Genomic DNA, 22,327 nt, shown 5'->3' with positions numbered 1-22,327 from the left:
CCTGCTGTAAATTTGAGGAGGAGGTGGCAGGCTGTAGACACACACATTCACATACACACTGAAGCCTGCCTTGCATGGACTATTATGTGCAGTGGCCCCTTTGCTACGGCCTGGTCAGAGGCCAGCCCCTCTGATCCCCAATCCTGTCCTGTCATGGGTCACTGGAAGGAGCTCTGGCCCCAAGGCTCCTCTGCTACACTTCCACTGTTGCTACCTCTAACCCCTCTTCTCTCCTCTCTTCACCTCTAATGCCTTTGGGCTGAAACGAGGGGTCAGGGGATTGGGGACCAGAGGTCATGCTAGCGTCACCCAGGCTAGAGACACATTGAATCTGGGTGTTGTAACCTATTATCACCCCTTCTTTACCAGTGAAGTATGAAAACACGGCTTTTCGCCCTCTGGCAGGGACAGAGTTCTTATCAATGGCTCCAACGCTAAAGCTAAATGGTGTACTTAGCATACTAAATTGATACATCTCATCCCTAATTCCTCTCTTGCTTAGAACATGAATGCGTGCATCCAAGCGGATAAAGTCGACAGACTCTTATTCAAATTATGCTAAAAAAAAATTCAAATTGAACACGAAAACAAAGTGATGTGGTCCAGATTTCCCCTTTTGTTTTGATCCGAAGCTGAGCTCTCACAGTTGGATCCACATTGACAGGTCTAGACTGAGAGAGCAAACGAGGGCTCATGTTGGGCTTTCGCAATCAAGCATTGGCCGGCTACACAGTAACACAATCCATATGTTTTATCGGCGGAATGTGAGGGGGGTGGTAAATGCAATCACGCGTCAAAACCCCCAACACCACCAATGTTCCCCATCCAGTGACCCAGTGCCAGGAGACCAGGCAAACCCAGCTTTGACAGAGAATGTCTGACTGTAGTCGTAAATGTTTTAGGAGAGTTGTTAAAGTGTGCACAGATGGATCGAAGGACTTCAGTATGAGAATGACCTGCACTGTTCCAGGGCAGATCCAACAGCTTAGTTTGAGTTTGGGGGCCCAATGGGCAGGTTATAGCTGGCTGAATCTGAGACAGACAGCTGGGACATATGAGGATTAGTCTACGACTTTGATCAGAAGACCAGGAAGCTTTGAACAATGATTAGTAGTGACTGGACATTACTCTTTTGAAGCGTATTCTTCTGTGTCTGTAAAGATGCAGTATGAGGATTTATCCTGCTGTAGTGTTCAGTCCTTTATCTCTTCTACCTTCTATCCCTCTCACAAGTCAACCACTTTAAAAGGATGGGTGTGCATACATCTCTGTGTATAATACCTTAACATCAGATGTGTCTCTCTGGCAGTTCCTCCAGGCCCGGGACACTGATGAGAAGGTGCGATCAGCATGGTCAAACTTTCCTCCTTGGAAGTTAAGGAAGAATGTGGTGAATGGTTCCTGTTGATAAGAAAAGAAAAAAAAAAAACACCTTAAAAATCTGACCTCAGCAGCTGCTGCTGCTAAATTAGGATACCTTGTGCAATGAAAACATACAATGGAAGTTAATGCTGCTTGCTATTCAATAAAACACTATGTAAGACACAACCACTAATAAACTGGAGTCCAAAAATGAACTAGTGAAATAACAATAAATCTAGTGAGCCAATAAAACCAATACCCTTGTGTTATTGATCCATTTCTAATCATGTATAATCTTGTTAGGATAGATCAATAACTGTCTCTATGATGCAACGGCCCCCAAATGAGATGGTCACAATATGCAGGGCCACAGCAACTGGCTGCAGATTGCTAATTAAGTTGGCCTGAAATAATACAAGCCTCATTTGTAACAAAGATCATACAAGAGCTTGACCACACTGCATCTTATTCTGCATTAAAACAACAGGATTAAGTGAGCTGTAAATGTCCGAACACACACAAAGAGTTCACAGACATTTCAATAACAAATTAAAGTCTGATGGTAAGTTTGATCTTTCAGTGAGAGTTAAAAGTGAGGGTTTCTGGCAAAGTGGCTTTAGAGTAAGCCCTCTAATAATGTGCAGGGATCAATGAGGTAACTCTACTGGGAGTCACTGAAACACTGAGCTACTGGGACAATAACAGCAGAAAACAGCACATTGGAGAAACTTAGTAACCTCCCTCTCCCATGAGTGCAGTATGGAAAGATTGATGGCATCCATTCAAAAAAGGTGGTGAACTAGAGCACTCAAGCGTCCAGCATATACTGCACGTGTGCTTCAGGTATTACCTGATCTTCTTCAGAATTTGCTCAAGGTAAGCATTTGTTTTTATTGCAGTCATTTAATTGCACATGTGTACATATAATGTGTGATGGATTACTTTACCCGCAACAATAAATGAGGAACAAGACACATGCAATGTAATATTTAGCATTCATATGCGCTCAATTTGATATATGCACACTGGTTTCATGAAAGCAGAGGCCTAATAAAGAATGAATTGATTACAATGTGGGACTGCATTGCACGTAATAAGGATATATTTAAAATAGTTTGATAAATGACTGAACTATAAAAATAATAAAAAAAAAAAAAAAAGGAAAAATGAGGCCTTTGTAGAGTCAGAGCATCAGTCTTAAATATTAGTATTATTTATTACCTACAGAGGAAATCCTGGACTACACATACAGTAAGCACACATTCCATTTTAATTAATAATTCTTGGTACAAATATTATCAATCAATAGTAACTGTTAAAATTATTATTTAGATATTTATTTATGTATTTATTCACTTATTCATTCATTTATTTATCATCGTACTCACAATGCGTAGTAGCCACATCAAAGTGAAGCTGGAGGTGGAGTAGTGGGTGCCATAATGGAACTTTGGCACCTGATCATCCTCCCAGGACTCATATCGGTCTGCAAAGAATGCCGCTCTTTTGGGGTTCAGAGCACCAATGGGCTGTGGAGAAATATGGGCATCAAAAATATATTTAAATGCATTAAATAAAGAGACTGTGACTTCCTTTAACAGCTGCTTGACATGCAAGTGGAAATAAGACAACAAATGACAATGTGACAGCAATGGAAAAACACTGAATTTCAGTGTGAATATATTTAGGGGCGACTCTTAGCAGCATAATAGTTGCAAGGGAAATGAAGCTAGTAACCTTTGTGCAATCTCAAATGAATATTAGATGATGTTTCCCTTCAGACAGAGATCCATCCTTTCCCACAGAGTGCTTTTTAGAGGCTGTGAAACAGAGCCCCTGCAGCTGTAGTCTGTCAGAGAAAACTAATGTTCTCCAATGAAAGAATGCCCAGTAGGACTACCATTAGCAAGGCTGTGAGTTCCTTTAATTTCTACTTTTATTAATCTGTAACTAATACACTGGTCACCAGTCCTATTTGTAGTCTAGAAAAATGGTTAAGTTGCATTAATTTTCCATTGCTCTCCAAAAACCAATAACCCAGCACTGCTTGGCTATTATTTAAATTCTCATTTATAGATATCACTTTCAGCCTGGTTCAATTTTTATTAGTCTTCTGCTGGCTGTGCCTCATTCCCCAAACCCTCCTTCATCACACACACATACACGCAGCAGATCAATGGCAATAGAATGATGGCCTTTTGAGGATGAGGGTCTAGTATGGAGTGGATCAATTGGATCTCTTTCATATCATAGGGTTTCCTGTCACAGCGAGACTCATACAGGGCCGGCTTTGATATTGATCTATGCGGTGGCTACTGTTGTGTGTGGGTGTAATGGGGCATGCTTGAGTACATGTATGTGTGTAGTGGGTGTTGTGTAAAAAACGTATTGTACAAAATAGGTTACTTTACTTTTTTGAAGCTGTGTGTATTTTTGGTTATTTTGTATAACACTGTTCCTGAGTGTGTGCAGATTTATTAAACGAAATGCTTCGTGCCACCACACTGTGCAGCTCTGTGTTGACAGTGATACACTGTGGGCTTCCTCGGGGCCACTGTGGGTGGGTGAGTACACACAGTGAATTATGCATCACACCCATTGGTCTGATTTATAACCATAATAACAGTCGGCTCATTAAAAAAAGAAAAGGGAGAGGAGGCATATAAAATAAAAAAAAAGACTGAAAGTGCCACAGTGACAGAGAGAACGAGAGAGAGAATTGTCTGAGTGCATGTGGGGGCTATTGGTTTGCACGAGCCCGACATTGTTTACTGCTGTAAATTACTGTGGGGCTAGCTCTCTCAGCTTACAGTAGCTACAACAGAGTGGCGGTGACGGCGCCGTACATCAGAGCAAGAGCGCCTGTGCTCTAGTGCTGATGGACCGCCTGCTTCCGCCCCACTACAGATTGGCCTAATATGTTGTGGCAGGGAATAGCGCTCTGATGAGCCATCAGATAAATGAACCAATCTCGTGGTTTTAATTAGACCACAGAGTCAGCTACAGAACAAAATAGTGCTGCTGCTTTGAAGAGGTAAACACAGCAGAATTAATCTCGGATTAGTCCTAATCAGTTTTTCATCTATAGCTGACATGGAGCTGTTGTTATGCAGCAACTCTAAAAAGGTACATGGAATAAAGCGAAAGTGTAGATAATGCAGAATGTATAAAGTGCATCCCTAAACAAATCCACACATTGTGCATACTGGTCATGATGAGATTTGTGGCTCAAACTATATACTCCACTACAAAAAGTGGAGTCAATAGTCACTTTAGCACAAAGTTAAATCTGCATTAGGACCCACCAATGTAGAAACGCCAACTATCAATTGAGATTATGGATCATAATGCTGCATGTCCTCTGTGGTAAATTTGATCAGTATGTTAAGTTGATTCACTCCAAATTATCCTGAGAACACAAATATATTTTGAGTCTTTCCATTCGGTAAACAGAGAAACACTGACCTAAAGAACAATAATGATCTACCTTTGAACTATTAAAGGGGCATTACCAGTCACCTCTTTGCTTTTAAAACAATAATAGCTCACCGGTGAGGAAGTATAATAGCCTACCAACAATTTGAGCATCACTAGGGCTTTGAATCATAAATCAAAAGAGCTTTTGAATGGAGTGTTTATGTATAATGTCCCATTTAAACAGTGAAAATGGTGTGGAGGGCCTGGGGGATAAACATATGGGGCGCGTATGGTGAAATCAATACACCATTAGCTGATCTGGCTGTAGGTAGTAGTTTATAGCACAAAAGGTACGGGGAACGCTCGATAAATCCTTGCTGTTTCTCTTGCCAAGTAAATGCAGACTGTCTAATTTGTGGTTAGAAGGTTAACACTTCTTTTAATTGTCTGCTGTGCTTCCTTAAAAGCTGTGCAACAACGAGAAGGAAGCTCATTTTGCCTTATGTAGAACGGTATGACCCAGCTGACTGATTATATTCATCCAGATATATGTATGTAGGACAAGTGTGCATTTGTGTGAAATTGTGTGCTGCTGTGCAGAAGTGGGTTGAACAAAAACGTAGAGTACGTAAAAAAAAATGTTATAACACTTGTAGTCTCTTCTGGTGTTTGCTTATCGGGACTACAATGTTATCTTGGGGGTCAGCGTTGATGTCAGGTTGAGGTTAGAGTTTATGATAAGAAAAGTCCCTGGGGTCAACATGGCTCTGGCAGCAGGGAACATAAATTCTGTGTGGCCTCTGTTGTGCTAGGGATGATGACAGTGTGTGACACGCATACACACATTCATGGCGATTTGGCTTCTCAATGTCACTGGAGGCTTCTCAGATGACCTGTTTCTATAACAGACAACCGCCAATGTGACGTAAGAGGCAGATGAAAGAGATGTGGATGGTGAGAAAGATGCACATAGGAAAAAAGGAAACAGTAAAGATGAAACAGAGAAGGTGGTGTGTCAAGAAACATACATACAGCACCGAACAAACTGTGAAGGTCAAAAAACATAGTGCAAAGGAAACACAGAACACAAATTATTACGGGTGCAGAATTGTGGGTGGGGGTTGACTGGGACGGATGTATAGCACGGCTTGCCCTTTTCCAGACACTGCAGTCTGCCACGGTCCAGCAGTCATACACTGATATCCCACACATGTCAACAACATGAATAAAACAGATGTAATAATGCTTGGCCCTACTCCCTCCCTTTCTTATTCTGCAGCTACTCTGCTCTCTGAGGAGAAAGGAGCACAAGGACAGCAAATAATGTTGTTCTTCTCTTACACACCCTCCTCTTTCTTTTGCTCTCTGATTGTCTTTCCATCTCTCCTCCTCTCACCCATCTTCCCTTTATTCAGTTAGTCCCTGGGGCTGCAAGGCTTGACTGAGCACAGAGGCTGAGCTGTCCAAACACCAAGGCAGTGCAAAGGAGAAGAGCATGAGGCAGAAAACAGGAAAAGAAACTGAAGGAGGGCTGCATGTTTGTGTGTGTGTGTGTGTGTGTGTGTGTGTGTGCGTAGGGCAAGCACAACTGTCACATTTCAGCCTATTGGGCAACATGAAGCCAGATAAACAGAGAAATTATGCAGCCCCATACAGTGGGGAAAGCTACACTGGGAGGGATAAAGACGAAGAATAGAGACGCAGAGGAGCAGATCGAAAGTGAAAGCAAGAGCCGGGGAGGACCTAAAGGACAAGGTGTTGACTGTTGTGGTGTGTGAACCTGTATGACAGGGGAGTGTGAAAGAATGGATGTGTGAGTAAATGGTTTATGCGTGTTTGTATTTTATAACTTTTATGGCACTGCACTATATTATAATATAGAGATACACCTCCTTCCCTATTCTCATGGCTTAATATCATGGATTATGGTGACTGTTTATCTAAATTCTACTGGCATTTCTATCACAAAAATGTCTCAAAACCTAATTTATCTGAAAAGACATACCATGGTGATTTCTTGTTAAGGTAAATCATTGTGTTGTTGCATTTTGCAAATGTTGACAAACTCATGTCTGTGTTCAGCCTGACTCGACGCCTGACCTGACCCAATGCAAATATCAAATCAATTAAAATATGTGCATAAGGACATTTCAAGTATTTTCGTTTGTAATGGCATAATTTGAGTCCTTTGACCTGGGGAAAAATAAAAACACTAAAATTGCAATGAACTATCAAGATTTGTATTTTCTCCAATAGTAAAGCATTTGTGTGGAGAAATCTTGGTTTCTACTGTATACTACAGTGGGATTTTGGCACGTGACATATAAGCTAAAAATGCCTTTAAAAAAAGAATTAAACTTGTAAACTGCATTTTTTCTACTCTAAATTGACATAAATTCACTGGAATGAGTACCACCATGTATGCGTCAACACAGCCTTTTTGTATTTTTTCTTGTGGTTCTACTTTGGATCTAAACACAGCCTAAATGAAAAATGTTACATTTGGTCTGACTAGTTGAGCACTTCCCCCTCTCTTGCCCACACTGTATAAGCTTGGATGACCCCAGGACCTGAACGAATGCCCTCAAGATTAACTCTGAAATGCATTTCCTCCAACTTATCCCCTGTCCATTAACACGCACGTTTTTGTTACCATAGCTGATTTATTTAGTCATTTTGGTTCCAGCATCTGGGCAGTCGTTCAGTCATCTCACTCAAGAACTAATTCTTTGTCCTCCCAACACTAGCCACTATTACACATAGCTGGCAAGCTTTGGAGTGTGTTTTTTTTTTTTTTTTTTTAGCTTTTTTCTACATATGTGTGTTAGAGAAAGGGAGTGTATGTGAGTAAATAATTGCATGTCTACCTACAATATGGAGGAGACCACTTAAGCAGTGTTACTGTTATTCTTTATGTGCCAGGGAGCATCTTAGGGCAGGTTGCATTGTTGTAAGCCCAATCACTTGATGCCTGGAGCTACCAGGGAGTATTACTTTGCTTCCTGGGGTGTTGCAGAAGGTCAATGCTGAAAGAATTCAATTATGCACTTTGAATTATGAAAAAAAAAGATAGCTGAACCAGAAAATGGGAGTTACAGAAGGAGAATATGAGAGGCAGGGTTGCCTTAACCATGAAAAGTCAACAACTTATCCATACAAATTACCTTTAATGTATATCACTTGTCATTTTAGAAAATGTTAACATTTACACAATTTCATTTATTTATAGATACTGTAGATGAAAAATCTGCAAACCGTTAATATGCCAATAATATGAAATTAAATAGTTAAAAGTATTTTAGCTGATTTTAATACATAAAAAAATAGCTTTTAGTCTCAGACCTGAAAATATCTGAAAATACCCAAGTAAGGACAGTGTAACATCTTTTTAGAGATAGAAATCAGCCAGGAGTGATTAAAGAGCTGGTTCACTAAACTATGATCAATGGCAATTACACAGCAACTCAATGGATTTTACGCACACACACACACACACGCACAGGCACACACACCTCTTACATGTCAACTTTTGACTTCAAAAGAAGAGGATAGGCCTTGATTGACTTACCTTGGATAGATCTCTGAAGTTGCTGGGCAGAGTGAGGTCGAGCTCCTCAGATTCGTAGTTAGTGATGACCCAGGGGAAGACCGGGTACTGGTTTAAATCATTAAAGCTCCGACCTGGCATAAGGAAAGCAAATGAAAAAGAGAAAATGATAAATCATAAGACTAACAACTCAAGCTCAAAATTATTTCTGGAAGTTTTGTTTTTGAGAATATTTCTTCTAGTTGCAGGTCTGTGCCACACATTGCAATAGCACAGGTGGTGGGTGGTGTCCTCACCTGAAATGGTGTTGAGAAACATGAGGTACTCGAAGTTGGAGATTTCACGACGTTGCCAGCGCTGAGTCATGTTGGATGCTTTGAAAAGCTGCTTTGGTGTCGCCAGAGAGATACGCCTACAGAAGCAACCAGAGGTTTGAGAGATACTTAAAAAACTGCAGCGTTTTTGTAATACGCAATAAAGGGAATTCAATGCAAATATAAGTATAAATACACATGTAAAAGGCCTTAGAGGCTGATGTATGCTGTAGGACAAAAAACACAATTACCCAAAATCCAATTAAAACTAAAGAAAATGATGGAATTAATCACTGTCAGGATGTGAGATTATAGTCATTAAGGCTCACCATGTAAAAATACGACTTTCCAAATAGGAGTGTAGTATAAGAGACAATGTTTTGATATTCTATATTGTTGCCAAGCAACATTGTACTTATTTTCCATGTAGGTTTCTGTGTTTTCCTGAAATATTTCCAAATGTGCCTTCATATAAATATAAACATTTAGAGAAATCCTAATTTGGAGAGGACAAACACAGAAATTCCTTCATATTGCCAAAATGTTTTAAAGTCAATGTTTCTGTGTCCACTTTGCAGCAAGAATATTAGCTAGACAATGAAAAGTGTGTCTGTGTTGTTAAAGTACTGTGGACATGCAATAAATTTGTGCTGTACTGGTTGTCTGAGCTCGTGTGTGTGTGCATGTGCTAACGCACTGAGCTGCCCTGTACAGCTGTCTTCAGGTCAAAAGAGCCAAGGTGTCCCTCTCCTGCAAACTAGTTTGATTAATGAGCTGAACACACAGACACACATTCTCTAACCCTAACTCTCTCTGTGTTATATATTCACTTTTCTATGTACTTACACTTACTTAATCTTCAGACTGACTGGATGGCCATCGTTCTTCACATTGCTTCCTAATATTGTGTTGTATCGTCTACAATTTCTGAATCTTCCTGTCACACACGTTAGCACACGCACATACACCCAATTTGAAGCAAATCCCTATATACAGAGGTTTATACCTTACCATGTCTTTGATTTTGTTCTTATGCTCTTTAGTCTGGTATTTAAATGTGTGTTTGCTGTAAAGTTAGTCAAAACTTGCCTGCAGCCATCATGTTTATCAGTTGCACATTAATAAAATTCTGTGCAATTTGTCTCGATTTTAAATGAGACATATGCAAGCAGGAAGATTGTGCTTGGCTTCTGCACAGACACAGAACAGACATGCTGCGAGGGGGGCAGGGGAGTGGGGTGTGTGCCCTGCAGGCTTACAAGCAACTATTTGCTTCATACTGATGGAAATAAATAAATGAACTGCACTATGTTTGTTTGAAGCTAATTATGTCTGGGAGGTGATGAGAGAATTGGATGAATTGGAGAGAAGCAGTGACCAACCCGTGTGCATGTGACAGGAAGGAATGTTAAGGTGTAAAACATGCAATACTGTGCACATTCATGAATCTTACTTCAATGCATCCGTCTCCTTTGTATATCCATAACCTCATGTGATTTAAGTTTGTCACATTTCACTCATATGTAGTGCTAAGTACACAAGCAGGAGTGTGCTTTCAACCAAGTGATGAAAATTTCAATGTCAAGCCATTTTGTGCATGCCTTTGTATAGCTGTGTGTCTCACCTGGTCTGTGGAAGGCCAAAGTTTGTGCCCACTCCAACACGAGGAAGACTGTGGACCACCTTCTTTACTGCAGCTGCGTCTGGGAAGTTAAACATGACTGAAGCTGTAGAGAGAAACACAAAATTATCTCTTTAGACCATAGATTATAAAAATAAGCACACCGTCGCTTTCCTTGTAAGCATGTCTCCAATATCATTTAATAAAAACATTAGGTATTATATAAATCTTAGTTAAAATAACAAGGTGAATCAGATACAAATAGATAATTATGAGTGTGGTCTTACTTCTGTTGGCCATGAAGATTTCCACGGCAGTATTTTGCAGTAGATAGCGTCTGGAAAAGATGGCTCGAATTTCTGTGAACAGCCACTTTCCATGAAGACCTTCGGTATAGGCTAGAACCTGCAAACAAAGGGAAAGAGGAATGGTCAAATGAAACAATGAAAATAAAGAAATACGGAAAACAAGTTCAAAAAGAGCTAAGTCAGAAGAAAAAATAGGTGGGATCAGAGGAGAGGAAAGGAAGGGAAGAGAAACGAAAAAGCAGACAGAGGGCTAAGTAAGTTCATTTTTCACACAGTGATGGCACGACAGCCTGAACAGTACGATTAATGTCTTATATTGATCAGCAACAATGAAAAAGAGATTCATTCAACAAGAGAATGGGGACTATTCAGCTGCAAGGGGTGAAGGAAATGTTTAGTTCACTAAAAGATAATCCATATCATAGCACATAGGTGAAGATGAATATCAGAAAATTACAACAAATATACACAAAATAACAAACTGTCAGGACAAAGATTATGCTAAATGGCTGATTATACAGTTTTCTGTATTTCCACGAAAGCAACTGCCACAGGGGTCAAACAATATTATGTTAGCTAGCACCAGACTTAAAAATGCTTCGATGAGCTGAGCTTAATCTGTCCCTGTGGAGATTGCCGTGGCTGTCAGAGTAACTTGTTCTGATGGCTGTCACTGTGCCTGACAGACCAAGATGTTGGCCCTGCCCCTGTGATTCACACTCCTACTAATCCAGCATTTAGATTTGATATTAACCTACTTAGCACTGCTTTGTTAACAAGGCTTTTGTTTCACGTTCTGCTTTTAGTTTGAAAGGCGTGTACAGGGGTGTACAGGGGTACGGTGAGCTAAAAGGGATACTTTAGCATGGTTCAGAGGCCGTGTTATTAATCAGAAATATTCAAATGTGAGCTGAAGCCTAGGCCTAGTGATAAGTTAAAGCAGCTCATTAAAGGAAGGGGACAGCAGAACAGACCAGCTGAGGCTTCTAACTGAGGACAGCCTCTCTCCTCGCGGTCTCTCTGAGGAATAAAACCTGCCTGCACCACAGACTCACTTCAAAGTCTCTGGAGTTCAATTAAATGTGGATTAGTGGCCTGGAGTGGCTGGTTGGTGCTGTGGCCACCAGATTCCTCCTTTCTTACCAGGAACCGAAGATTACTATACGAGTCATTATCATCCTTCAGTCGACCCCACCACAGAGATAGTGAAGTGTGCACTGTTCTTGGCAAAATGTTCTTTAGTCTAGTTGTGATCAAAAACTGTGACCTAAGAAGAAGGTTGATGGCAGAGAAATATATTAGAGAATTAAAATTTACATAAATACTGGGATGCAAATCCAGTATCATTACCACAAAAGTAAATTTCTTTTTCATATATAGTGATTGGTTTAATTTTTTGGAAAAGTGTACAACAAACTGTATAAACCAACAGCTGGGACATAACTAAGCCGTTTGAAGACACCTGACTAGATTTCTCTACTTACAAACTTTAAACAGAATTCTTGTTTTTCATATCCTCACACCAAACAAATGTTAGTAATATTTTTTAAATTTAAAACAACACCAACCAAAAAAAGGCCCCTTTCATGCTGTCTGATTAAAATGAAATTCCTGTCTTCAGATGAATGATGAAGGAATGCCTTTGCCTCCATACAGGGAGTGGCTGACTCATTTCATCCCCACGAGTGCACTCAAAGACCTTGCAATGGATGTCAAGAAGATGCCTAGGGATGAACTGATGAAGTTGCAGTCCCTGATTCCACAGAGAGATATGACAGTAACGGAGGCAGCCAGATTTCATTTTTTTTCCTCTGGAACGATGAATCTCCTGGAACGCTGTAAATAGCATTCTATGTTCCCAAGATCACTGTCCCTATCGGCAGCACCCTTTCCCTTGCAGATGAAAAAGCTGAGTGGGTGACAAGAAGTATGACAAACTATCCATGCACCAGTGCTCTAGCTGTTCAGACCACATCTGGACAAATTACAGTGGTGAGGAGGTTATTGTCCAGGCTGGAGTTATGGCTGCACCAGCTCCCTCTGTGATAAATAGTAATGGTGGAACTGGATCAGTCAGGCTCAAAGAGACAGTAACACTACAATAGTAGAGTAAGAGGAATTTCTATTAAATATGTTTAATAAATAAACAAAAAGTGTTGTTCAGTTAAAATGATAAAAAAAATGTTAATGCATTATATGGATCCGCAGCTTGGATTTCAACATGATGGGCTGAATATAAAGCACAGTTCTATTGACGTTCCATTTCAAGTGGAACAATATCCATGGATTCAGGTCTGGTGTGTCCCAAGATCAATTCTAAAGCATCACGCGAGACGAGAGTCAAACAGAAAACAAAGGACCTGGTCTTGATTGCGATGCTTTCTGTCGCTGCCTCCGCATCTCTCCCTCCTCCTCTTTCAACCTGTTTGTGCACCGGGCTGCTGCTCATTTCTGAAGCACTGTCGTTTGTCTTTGTCAGATGCCCAAAAGAGTGCAGAATGAAGAGGGACACATGAAGAGGGGCCGGGTGACTGTGGCTACGGTGTGTAACCACACACACAATCTTGCAGACAGTTCTTGCCAGTGAACCCTCTCCATCACTCTTTCCTTTGCAAACCCAGTCTCCAACCACCTCTCTGCCTCTCTGGAAACATGGGTAATGTCAACTGAAGAAAAACCGTGATACAGATGAAATTTAATTGAAACTGCAGTGAATTAGGGAAGAGTTAGGTGAACAACAAACCAACTATCAGCAGCGTGCTTCAAGACAGATTAGGCTCTCAACTACGTTCACCGTCGGGCAGCCAGGCGCGTGTGTTTTTGGGCAGATAAGGACCTTGAGTTAAAGACGAAGGAAGCCACTGCCATTCACCAATAAAGAAAATCCTTATTTGACACAAAATATGAAAAACATCTGATTTAAACACCAGTAATATTTTTATAGAGTAGAAATTTCTAGAAATATACATAAATAGGGCGAGTTAAGTGGTATATGCATATTTGTTCTTACAGTTTAATGTGCTGTGCATCCTTGAAGGTATATGGAGAGGTGATTGAAGTTCAATTTGTTGCCTGTTATTAAGTATTTCCGCATGGCTGCCTCAGTTAAAGGATAATGGATGAGGGATTTATTATTACCTTTTGGTCAAATGAAGTGGTGTGGGAGATAAGGTGATGAAATTAATGAGCGGGAGGAAGAGAGGTGATCCATCAACATCAAAACGGAGGCGAGGGACAAGCGGTATTGGGAGGACTTGAAATAATTCATAAAAGAAAAAAATGTGGAGTTACAAGCATGTAGAGTTGTATGCTTTTCATTTCCTAAAAAGCTTGAACCCACCAACCCCTTGACACATGTCACAAAATTTCTTTCAGATGCAAACCCCCATGCAGATCACCTCGGCTCATTTAACTACATGAGACTTAAGTTTTTTCGATTAAAAAGTCACATATAAAAAGAAAACCACTGCATTTTGTTGCATCATTTCCTTCCTGTTTGTGACTTTTCTTACTCAACTGAACACAGGATCAAGCCAATCACAATAACTGAGACACCAACAGCACTTTTAAAGCAGCGGAAATCAAGACAGAAAGCACAAACGAACATGAGGTGACATTTAAGACCTTTCTAACACTCTCATCTGATACACTCACAAAAATATTATATAGCATATAACTCTTATAATGCTCCTCTCCATGCTCCTCTCTCATTTTCCTGTTCATCTCCTCCCTCTGCCCTTGTCTTCACCATCCTCTGTTCCACACTGGTAAACGAGGCCTTGTCACCCCCCATCAGTAAATGAGTTCATCGGACTAACGAGCAAGCAAAGGGCCCCGACACACTAACAAGGCTCTGTTGGCTGCCTGTGCCTCTGGACCAATCAGGACCCTCATCACGGTTGACACAAATCCTTCCAAAGCCCTCTGGAGCCAATTAAGACAGATTTTGCTTTTGAGATTGAGTGACGGGCAGAAAGAAAGATAGAATGAGATAGTGGGAAAAACTAAGGTTACTGTAAAGTAGAAAGAAATAAAAAAACAACACCTTGAAAGAGGTAAGTGCTTCACCTATGAAGGCATTGGTGGTGGTGTACTTGTTGGGAGGCCGAAGAAGAAACATAGGCAAGTCATTCAAGAAGAAAGCAATGTTCCCCCAACAAAAGAACCACGAAACACATGACCTTAAGACAGTGCGGCCACATGACTCTACTTTCACACTCCAGTGGTTATCCTCGAGGCTTTTAGGCTCTGCAGAAATAAGCCTCGTCCAACTATTAGCACACCACCATCACTGGTCCACAGGTCCCAATAACAAGGGTGAGCAGTGAAAATATAAAATATATACAGTAAAAAAAAATTAAAGTGATAAATGTTTCAAGAATAGGCCCATTTGCTTTCTTGCTGACAAATGGGAAAATTGGTAATATTCTCATATCTATGTAGTTGACTGCCTCTCACTGTAGTAACACACCTAACGCAATTGTTTCTTTTTTTTTCAGTTTGTGTGTGAAACATGCAAGACATGTATAGAAAGTTTCATATTTAGTTATGTATGTATTTTAAACAGAGCCACTTTTTAAGCTAAGCTAACCAGCTTCAGCTTCATACTGAACAGAGTGGTATTAAAGATCTTATCTACCAAAAAAAGCCTATGAGCAAATTTTCCAAAACAATTTCCTTAACAAACCACTACACATACACATATTGATGATAACGCTTATATACCTGCTAACTACTAACATAAAATACATTATCTATTATGCCCAAAGTTTGTGTCAGAAAACAAACAATGCTGATAGAATTTTGTACGCATTGTCATTATCTTCATCAATAATCAGTGGTGACTGCAAGACCAATTGTCTCAATAAATGACTGAACAACAAACAATTGTTTGACCACCATGTAACTAATTATAGACAGCATCACTAGTCACACAAAAAGTTTTTTTTCGCTTTAGTAGGTTCAAAAGCAAGTACAGGGTCAACAAAAAAACAAACACAACTAAGAAGCTGCACTGAAGATTGAGAGAATTAAAGAAAAATAAACATGCCCAGCTTGCAGCTAGTGTAAGGTTATGAAGCCTAAAGGCTCAAGGCATTCAGTCCCAAACATCGCCCAGTAAGGGTTTGCACTCCCTTAAAAAAAAAAAAAAGTTCCCTTTGAAAGGATCTTTGGGGCCACTTAGTCTGAATTTAGCCTAATAAGGATTAAACCCCTTTTTGGCCCTTTTCACTGTTTGCTAATAGGTTAGCCTTTTTTCTTTCCCTATCCTTGGCTGCTTAGCCTTTTTGAAGTGGGAACAAAAAAAGGTCTTGTGTGGATTTAGGGACATTTTGCGGTGGTCCTGGGGTTAATTGGTAGAGAAGTGAAGATTTCAGTGCATTACCTCATTAGACATTTAGCCTCTGGGCATAAACTATGCAGAAGACCAACTCCTTAGAAGGACCACAACACATAGGATGCCGAAGTAGCCATGCAAACCATGCAAACACTAATACATAAAAATGGAATTCAAAATAATGATTTACTAATTTGTGACATATTTATAGTCTTTAACACTAAATGTATTTTTTCAAATATTGCATTTAGGAATGCCTTAGGATGGCCCCAGTTGTTTTTTTTGGTAATATTTGAGATCAGTGCTTCCTTTTTCACCCCCATGACAGCTTAGGTTGGGGCCACAAAGGGCAGAGTTGGGGATGAGTAACAAAGGAGGGATAAAGCTACATAAGTGAAGGGATGAGGTGTGCAAAATGCAGTGGACATCCACATACTGAGAAGATCCTCTCTGCTGTCTTTGCATTTTCATGCTCTCTAAACATTTATCATTAAAATCCAGCATTACAAAGTGACTCAAGTTTGAATCCAACTTGATTTTAGACAATATTAGGGTATGGATTCACAGAGTGCTCTAGAGTAAATCAGAGTTTCGTTGTACAACAATGTAGTGTACATAAAACTAAGTCACTAGCAGCAAGATGACATTCATTGTATTGCCATGCACCTATTGAGATTATATTGAAAGAGCTTAAATGCTTCCTTGATTTGTGAAGCTCATCAGCACCTGCACATCAGGAACAGGTGAAAAAGGATGTATATGCGTGTCACTTTTTTCAGAAAATCAGGGAGACAGCCCATATTCAACACTGAAGGATGGGTGCTGGTTCAGTGCTATTGGCCCTCTATTCCCCTATAAGCTGCCATGGCAAACATCAGACAGGTTAAGATCGCTGACCGGCTCCTATCGCATTCTCCCCGCTTTCCTTCAGTCTCCCATTTTGCTATTTAGTGATAGGCTATTTTAGTGTCGGTGCGAAGCTTCGTTGAAGTAAATTCTTTTCTAATCCGGCTATTGTCACCAGCTTAAGTGGGTGTGGGGTGAAAAGTACACGCTTCTTGAGGAATTTGAGGTTGGTTGTCTGAACCAAAGAAGAGGGAGAGAATGGGACTTGTATAAAGTAAAGGCTGTGGAGACTTTGGAGAATTTGTAGGTGACTCAATTGAAGCTCCAGGTTTATCAGTGAGATGCATTTTGAGAGTTACACAGTGAACTCACTTGGTAGGGATTTTCAATATAGACAATTTATAAATAAAGTACAAGATGGATTGACGCAGTTAGTAATTATTTCTTGTATTCTGAGATCCCAAACCTGCCTGCTGCTGCTGGAAATGACACGAATGACTGCAGTAAAAATGACTTAACAGTAAAGTTGCAAGAACAATTACACGGAACACAATTTTTGCACAGTTTTTAGTAGATATATCTAAAGTTTTTAAGTCATTTCATATTGAATACATTCATTTGATCCAGTCTAATTAAAACCTAAATCTGTGCCACCATATAATTATAGTATTTGTAGAGGTTTCATTTAACTTGCTCTCAGAATTTGTGCACACTGAATATGACCAATTGCTGAAGTGAAAGTAATTTCATTTGAGCTATGAAACAAATTGGAAATTAAAATTCATGGTGCAAGAAAGAAATTTGCATGGATCTTTTTTAATATTATCAATCTGAATATGAATAACTACTGATTTAGAAATGTCACCAGCAATACAACAAAACCAATTTATCGTCTGATATAATTGTGCAGTATAGTCTCCACTTTATTTCATATTCTTCACATCATAGAGCTGGAGTTGAGCTCTGTTGTGCTGATGTCTGCTAGAAGGGAGTCTTGGATGAGTGAGTAATCTGCAGAACGTCCCTATGGATGTGCCATTTCAACCAGACTGGATGGGTCATTAACCATAATGGCAAGGAGGCACCAGAATTCAGTAATGCAACATTTTGTTCTCCAGCACATTAGATGTCTTTACACAGAATATACACCAAGCATGCAGCTTACCTAATAAAAACAAGTGCACTTCCTTAAAATTAATTTTCATTTCTTTTAGAAATTAAAACTATTACTACCTACTATGTCCCAGTAAGAACTTTTTTACTTAATATTTATGATGTATAGGGATTGAAGATACTGTAAAGTTCAACAACACAGAAATGTCCTCAAAACCTATAACATATAGATCTAGTTGTTTTATCTGAATGCAGCGAATACATTTCATGCAAAACAAGACTACATTTACAATCCTACGTTGCAATATGCTGCGCTGGACATCGATCTTTTAATTGGAGCTTGGTGTCTGTGTGACCTCAGCTGAATAACAGAGGCTTGTGTTGAACAGCAGGTACACAGGTGCTGATTGTAATATCAGTAGCCTACCAGGCACACTGGCATCCATAAACAGGCCTATCCATCAGGCTGGCGTGTTGCCTTTGACACGTGTCAGAGACACACGAAGGGAATAAATGATGGAGAGAGGGGATCAATCAAAGGAAGGGAGGGGAGGCACCTGCCCCCTGACTGGCCCAGTCAAGCCCAGAGATGGAGCATGATGGAAGGACTAGGCTCAGGTGCAAAGAGGGGGTGGCAGCTCTTTGTCTGGAGGTGCTTGGTTAAGTGTGAGCCAGGCCTCAGCCACACGGGTCTGTGTTAGGGTCCAAAGTCAGGTCACAAACCAAGGGACAAAGAAAGCCCAGGCTCGTTTACTTATAAAAAGAGATTGGGTAATGCGCAGTGTGTGTGTGAGGAGAAAGCAATTGGAGGGGAGACATTAGTCATCATTAGGTGGCGAGATGATGCTGTCTCTTAAGGTTTTTTATGTGATTACCAATGTGGCAATCGCCTGCAATAGCCTTTCCTCCACCTGTCCTACCTGGTTACTGCTCACTGCAGAGGTTCAGCAGCTTGTGTTGCCCAAGAGTCACGTTTACATCTTGTCCAGGGCAAAACAATATCAGCAAATGTTCTAAATAATATGGTGTAATGAGAGGCCTTACAAAGTTTGAACTTTGCTGTGTGTGCATTTTCAAAGTAGGAAATGATCATACTGACAGCCTAACATGCTGATGGTCAGGTGGTATAATGTCAGCAAGTTAGGTTTTTTAGTTTATTATGTTAGCATGGTAATTAATTTTGGACATATTTGCTCCTAATCCAAAGTACTGGACAAAAACATCCTGACCTTGTGATGGTGCTGGATAAAGGGTTGGGGTATTACCACAGGTTTTTCATTTCATCCTGAGGCAAATGTGAATGTCTGTACTACATTTCATGATAAACCATTGGATAGTTGTTAAGAGAGGTGTCACTCAAAACAATTAAAACGTCAGCTCACGGTGGAGGAGGAAAAGTAAATTCTCTGGGGATCATGAAAGTCTATAAGAAAATGTCAGGGTGCTCCATGCTGGACCAACGTATTGGACCAAGAGACAGACCAAACAAATACTAACATTTACACTGTAGATAAACATCAACAAAATGAGCAACAAAAAAGATCTGATAAATATGAGTAGAAAGGATTTGCATCATAAGCAAAAGGAAGGATCGGGTATCTCAGGTTCTCTAAAGCTATGAAGCCTATAATTAACAAGTCTTTCTCCATCACTCTTAAATGCTCCACATCTGGCCATGGAGACACTGACCTCATCCCTACAGAATGAGCTAATCATCACTGACCTCAATAACAACAAGGAATACGAACAGAATACAAGAAAATCTATTGCAATTATCAAAACGGAGGAAATAGAGGTGGGAAGCACATGCATTGTGTGTGGGGCACACTGAGACAAAGGAGAGTAAAGAAGGTAACAAGACTTTACTGCTCTACTGGGGAACACAAGTACACTTCAGGAAGCTTTAAACCTTTATTTGGCCTTATCTCCTCTAATTGGCTTAAATCATTCCTAATTGTTTGCACATGTCTTTATGTTGAGCAGCTCCCAAAGCCCAGACATCAACTTGACATAAGCAGTGAGGCAAAATGAGAGGAGCAGTATGATAATAATTGAGTTTCCTGATGACTGGATGAGCCAAAGTGGGCCACAAGGGAATGATGGCGAAGATTAACTGATCCTGAATGCTGAGGATTCAAAGACAGGGGAAATCCAAGAGGAACACGGCAGCTGTGATGCTAACAAGTCTGACTCTGGTAAGGAGACGTTTAATTTCTTGCCAGGTGCTATAATTACTGTACCTGCAAACCAAGGAAGGGCAGACTGTGAAAGAGTGGAGGTAAGAAAGAGAAAGAAGGTCATCCCAACCCATCACTCTGCTAGTTGCTGTTGTGGTGTGGCTGAGCGATTTATTGACCATCTCCGGATGCACTCTGTCAGAGCAGACAACGAAAGTGGAGGGAATGGATGGTGTGACAACATGAAGGAGCGAAAGAGGGAGGGAAGTAGGCCAATATGAATGAGTGAGAGAGGGGAGATCTGTTTTCTGGGTCTCATTGATAATGACATACCTGCTTGGGCTGTCCGTTAGTTCTATAGCACACACTACTTAGGCTCTAACTGGAAAATCAATACGTTCCTCTCCCAGAGACCTCTTGCTGCCATGGCTCTTTGTGATTGGCAGCTGCAGCCAAAGGTCGTCCCAGGCGACCATGAGAGTTTGGCGGAGCGAGCAGGAGCATGGGGGAGGGGTACAGTCCCAGCAGTTTGACACTTTGAGAGAGTTTAATGATAAGGCACTGGTTGCTACATAACACTAGGGTGGGTTTCTTTGACTGAGTGACTGTCCATTCAGCCTCTCCACCTAACCCTGGGTAGCCGTCATCACCCCTCTAATTAGAGCTACCAGTGTCTTCTTAGTGGGGGTTATATCACTGCACAGTCCAAGATTGGATGCTGACCTTTAAGAAAATGTATGTTATTCTTTCTAACATACTTTCTATCTGACCTTTGGCTAAAACTTTTTGGAATCACAATTTGAACGTTTTGACCTACAGTGCTTTTAAATATTAGACTACTCACAAACACAGAGGGTTGACTTCCACTGGACCCTGCGCAGGCAACATGTTGTTCAACTAAACGTGTGACTTTATTGGTAGTTGTGTAAATAAAGTCGAAACTTTTCTTACGTTAAAGTGAATGTATGCATACATAGTCATTTTTGATATTTCATTTTTAGCAGGGAAATTTCTACCTGCATGGCATCGATATTTACAGTTAAAATAATCACACTTTTATGTATTGACATGAAGATGTTGTTTAGGCTGATTTCTTTATTTTAACCATACGTTCTGGTACAGTGGGTGATAGTCGATTTACTTCTTCAGTTATGGTAGATTACAGTAAATATACATAAATTTACACAGTGTGCCAGACTAAACAAACAGTATGGAATATGCACAATGTAATAACTTGTGAAATACCATTTTACCATTTGTAGTGACCAAAGCCAGTGGATATTATTCAAGCTGTTAGAACACAGCAATCTTCACAGGACAATAAAATACTTTTTATTTAAAGTTTAAAGTTTCCAAACATATGTACCTTCATTTATGCTTTTCCATTTTCAGGCCCCCCCACCGTCTCTCCTTACGTAAATGTTGATCAGGGACTATGAGCAAAATGTCGGTGAGATATTTTCTCTGCTTCCTGCCTTAAGTTTTTAACTTTGTTTCAGACAAAAGCAGAAGTAGTTACCTGTTATGTTAGGTACATAGTAGTAGTTTCAGTTGTTTTTTTGTTTTTTTGCTGTGAGTGGCTTTTTCATTTCTGGTATCTAGTGGATCGTGTCCATGCTAAAATTGAATGTATGTGTTTTTGTCATTTTTACACTCAAAGTGGGTTGGTAGTTTTAGAACACAGGAATAGTATTTAATACACTTACATGTAATAGGTATCTAAGGGAGGGTAGCAAATATCATCCAATCAGGTTTGTACACTTATTTCCTTTAAACCAATCAGCTAGAGTTACACTTCATTTTACTTCCGCATTCATGCCATATTAGTAGTCTTCAGGAGTGGCTATGCAACAATAACTCTACATGCAATATTGATGCCTAAATACAGAGTGGGTTCTGCTATTCACACGAATACACACAGACTAAAACATCTGCTCTGCACTTCATCAGTTCTCCTGTCTGCCGCGCAGATGCAGGGGCCTGCCAGGCAATTAGTTGCCGGCGATGATTTTCTTTGAGCCCTCCAAAGAGCGAGCAGCTGTGTCCATCCGGTTTTAGGACACAGCAAGAAATGTGTGAACAAGACCATCAAAAAAGTAATCTCTCCCTCTCTCAGTTCACGTGTTCGCTGATGTTGGCCTTTGTACCCTTGTGCATGTCTCTGTGTGTTGTAAGGCAGTGAACCACTTTCCCTGCACCTATCATGTTACCAGAGCAAGGGAAAGGAGGAGGAGAAAAAAAGGGAGAACTACCTAAAAATGCCAAGCTCTGGCATCCCCCCTCC

The 22,327-nt window shown here is 40.3% G+C and overlaps 1 protein-coding gene across 9 annotated transcripts in view; it reads right to left on the bottom strand.

Moving 5' to 3' along the window:
• lrba (LPS-responsive vesicle trafficking, beach and anchor containing) overlaps positions 1–22,327 on the bottom strand; it is a 168,358-nt gene that overhangs the window by 36,060 nt on the left and 109,971 nt on the right. For all 9 annotated transcript variants that reach the window (XM_067499797.1, XM_067499798.1, XM_067499801.1 and 6 more), the window contains 6 exons: positions 10,549–10,666; positions 10,265–10,367; positions 8,623–8,738; positions 8,348–8,460; positions 2,751–2,891; positions 1,282–1,401 (listed from right to left, as the gene is read on the bottom strand). In XM_067499797.1, the coding sequence (XP_067355898.1) occupies positions 1,282–1,401; positions 2,751–2,891; positions 8,348–8,460; positions 8,623–8,738; positions 10,265–10,367; positions 10,549–10,666 (711 nt within the window). The remainder of the gene's footprint in view (positions 1–1,281; positions 1,402–2,750; positions 2,892–8,347; positions 8,461–8,622; positions 8,739–10,264; positions 10,368–10,548; positions 10,667–22,327) is intronic.

The sequence above is a fragment of the Channa argus genome, chromosome 3 (assembly GCF_033026475.1).
Source record: "Channa argus isolate prfri chromosome 3, Channa argus male v1.0, whole genome shotgun sequence".
Lineage (NCBI taxonomy): Eukaryota > Metazoa > Chordata > Actinopteri > Anabantiformes > Channidae > Channa > Channa argus.
This window is presented reverse-complemented; position numbering and strand designations above follow the sequence as displayed.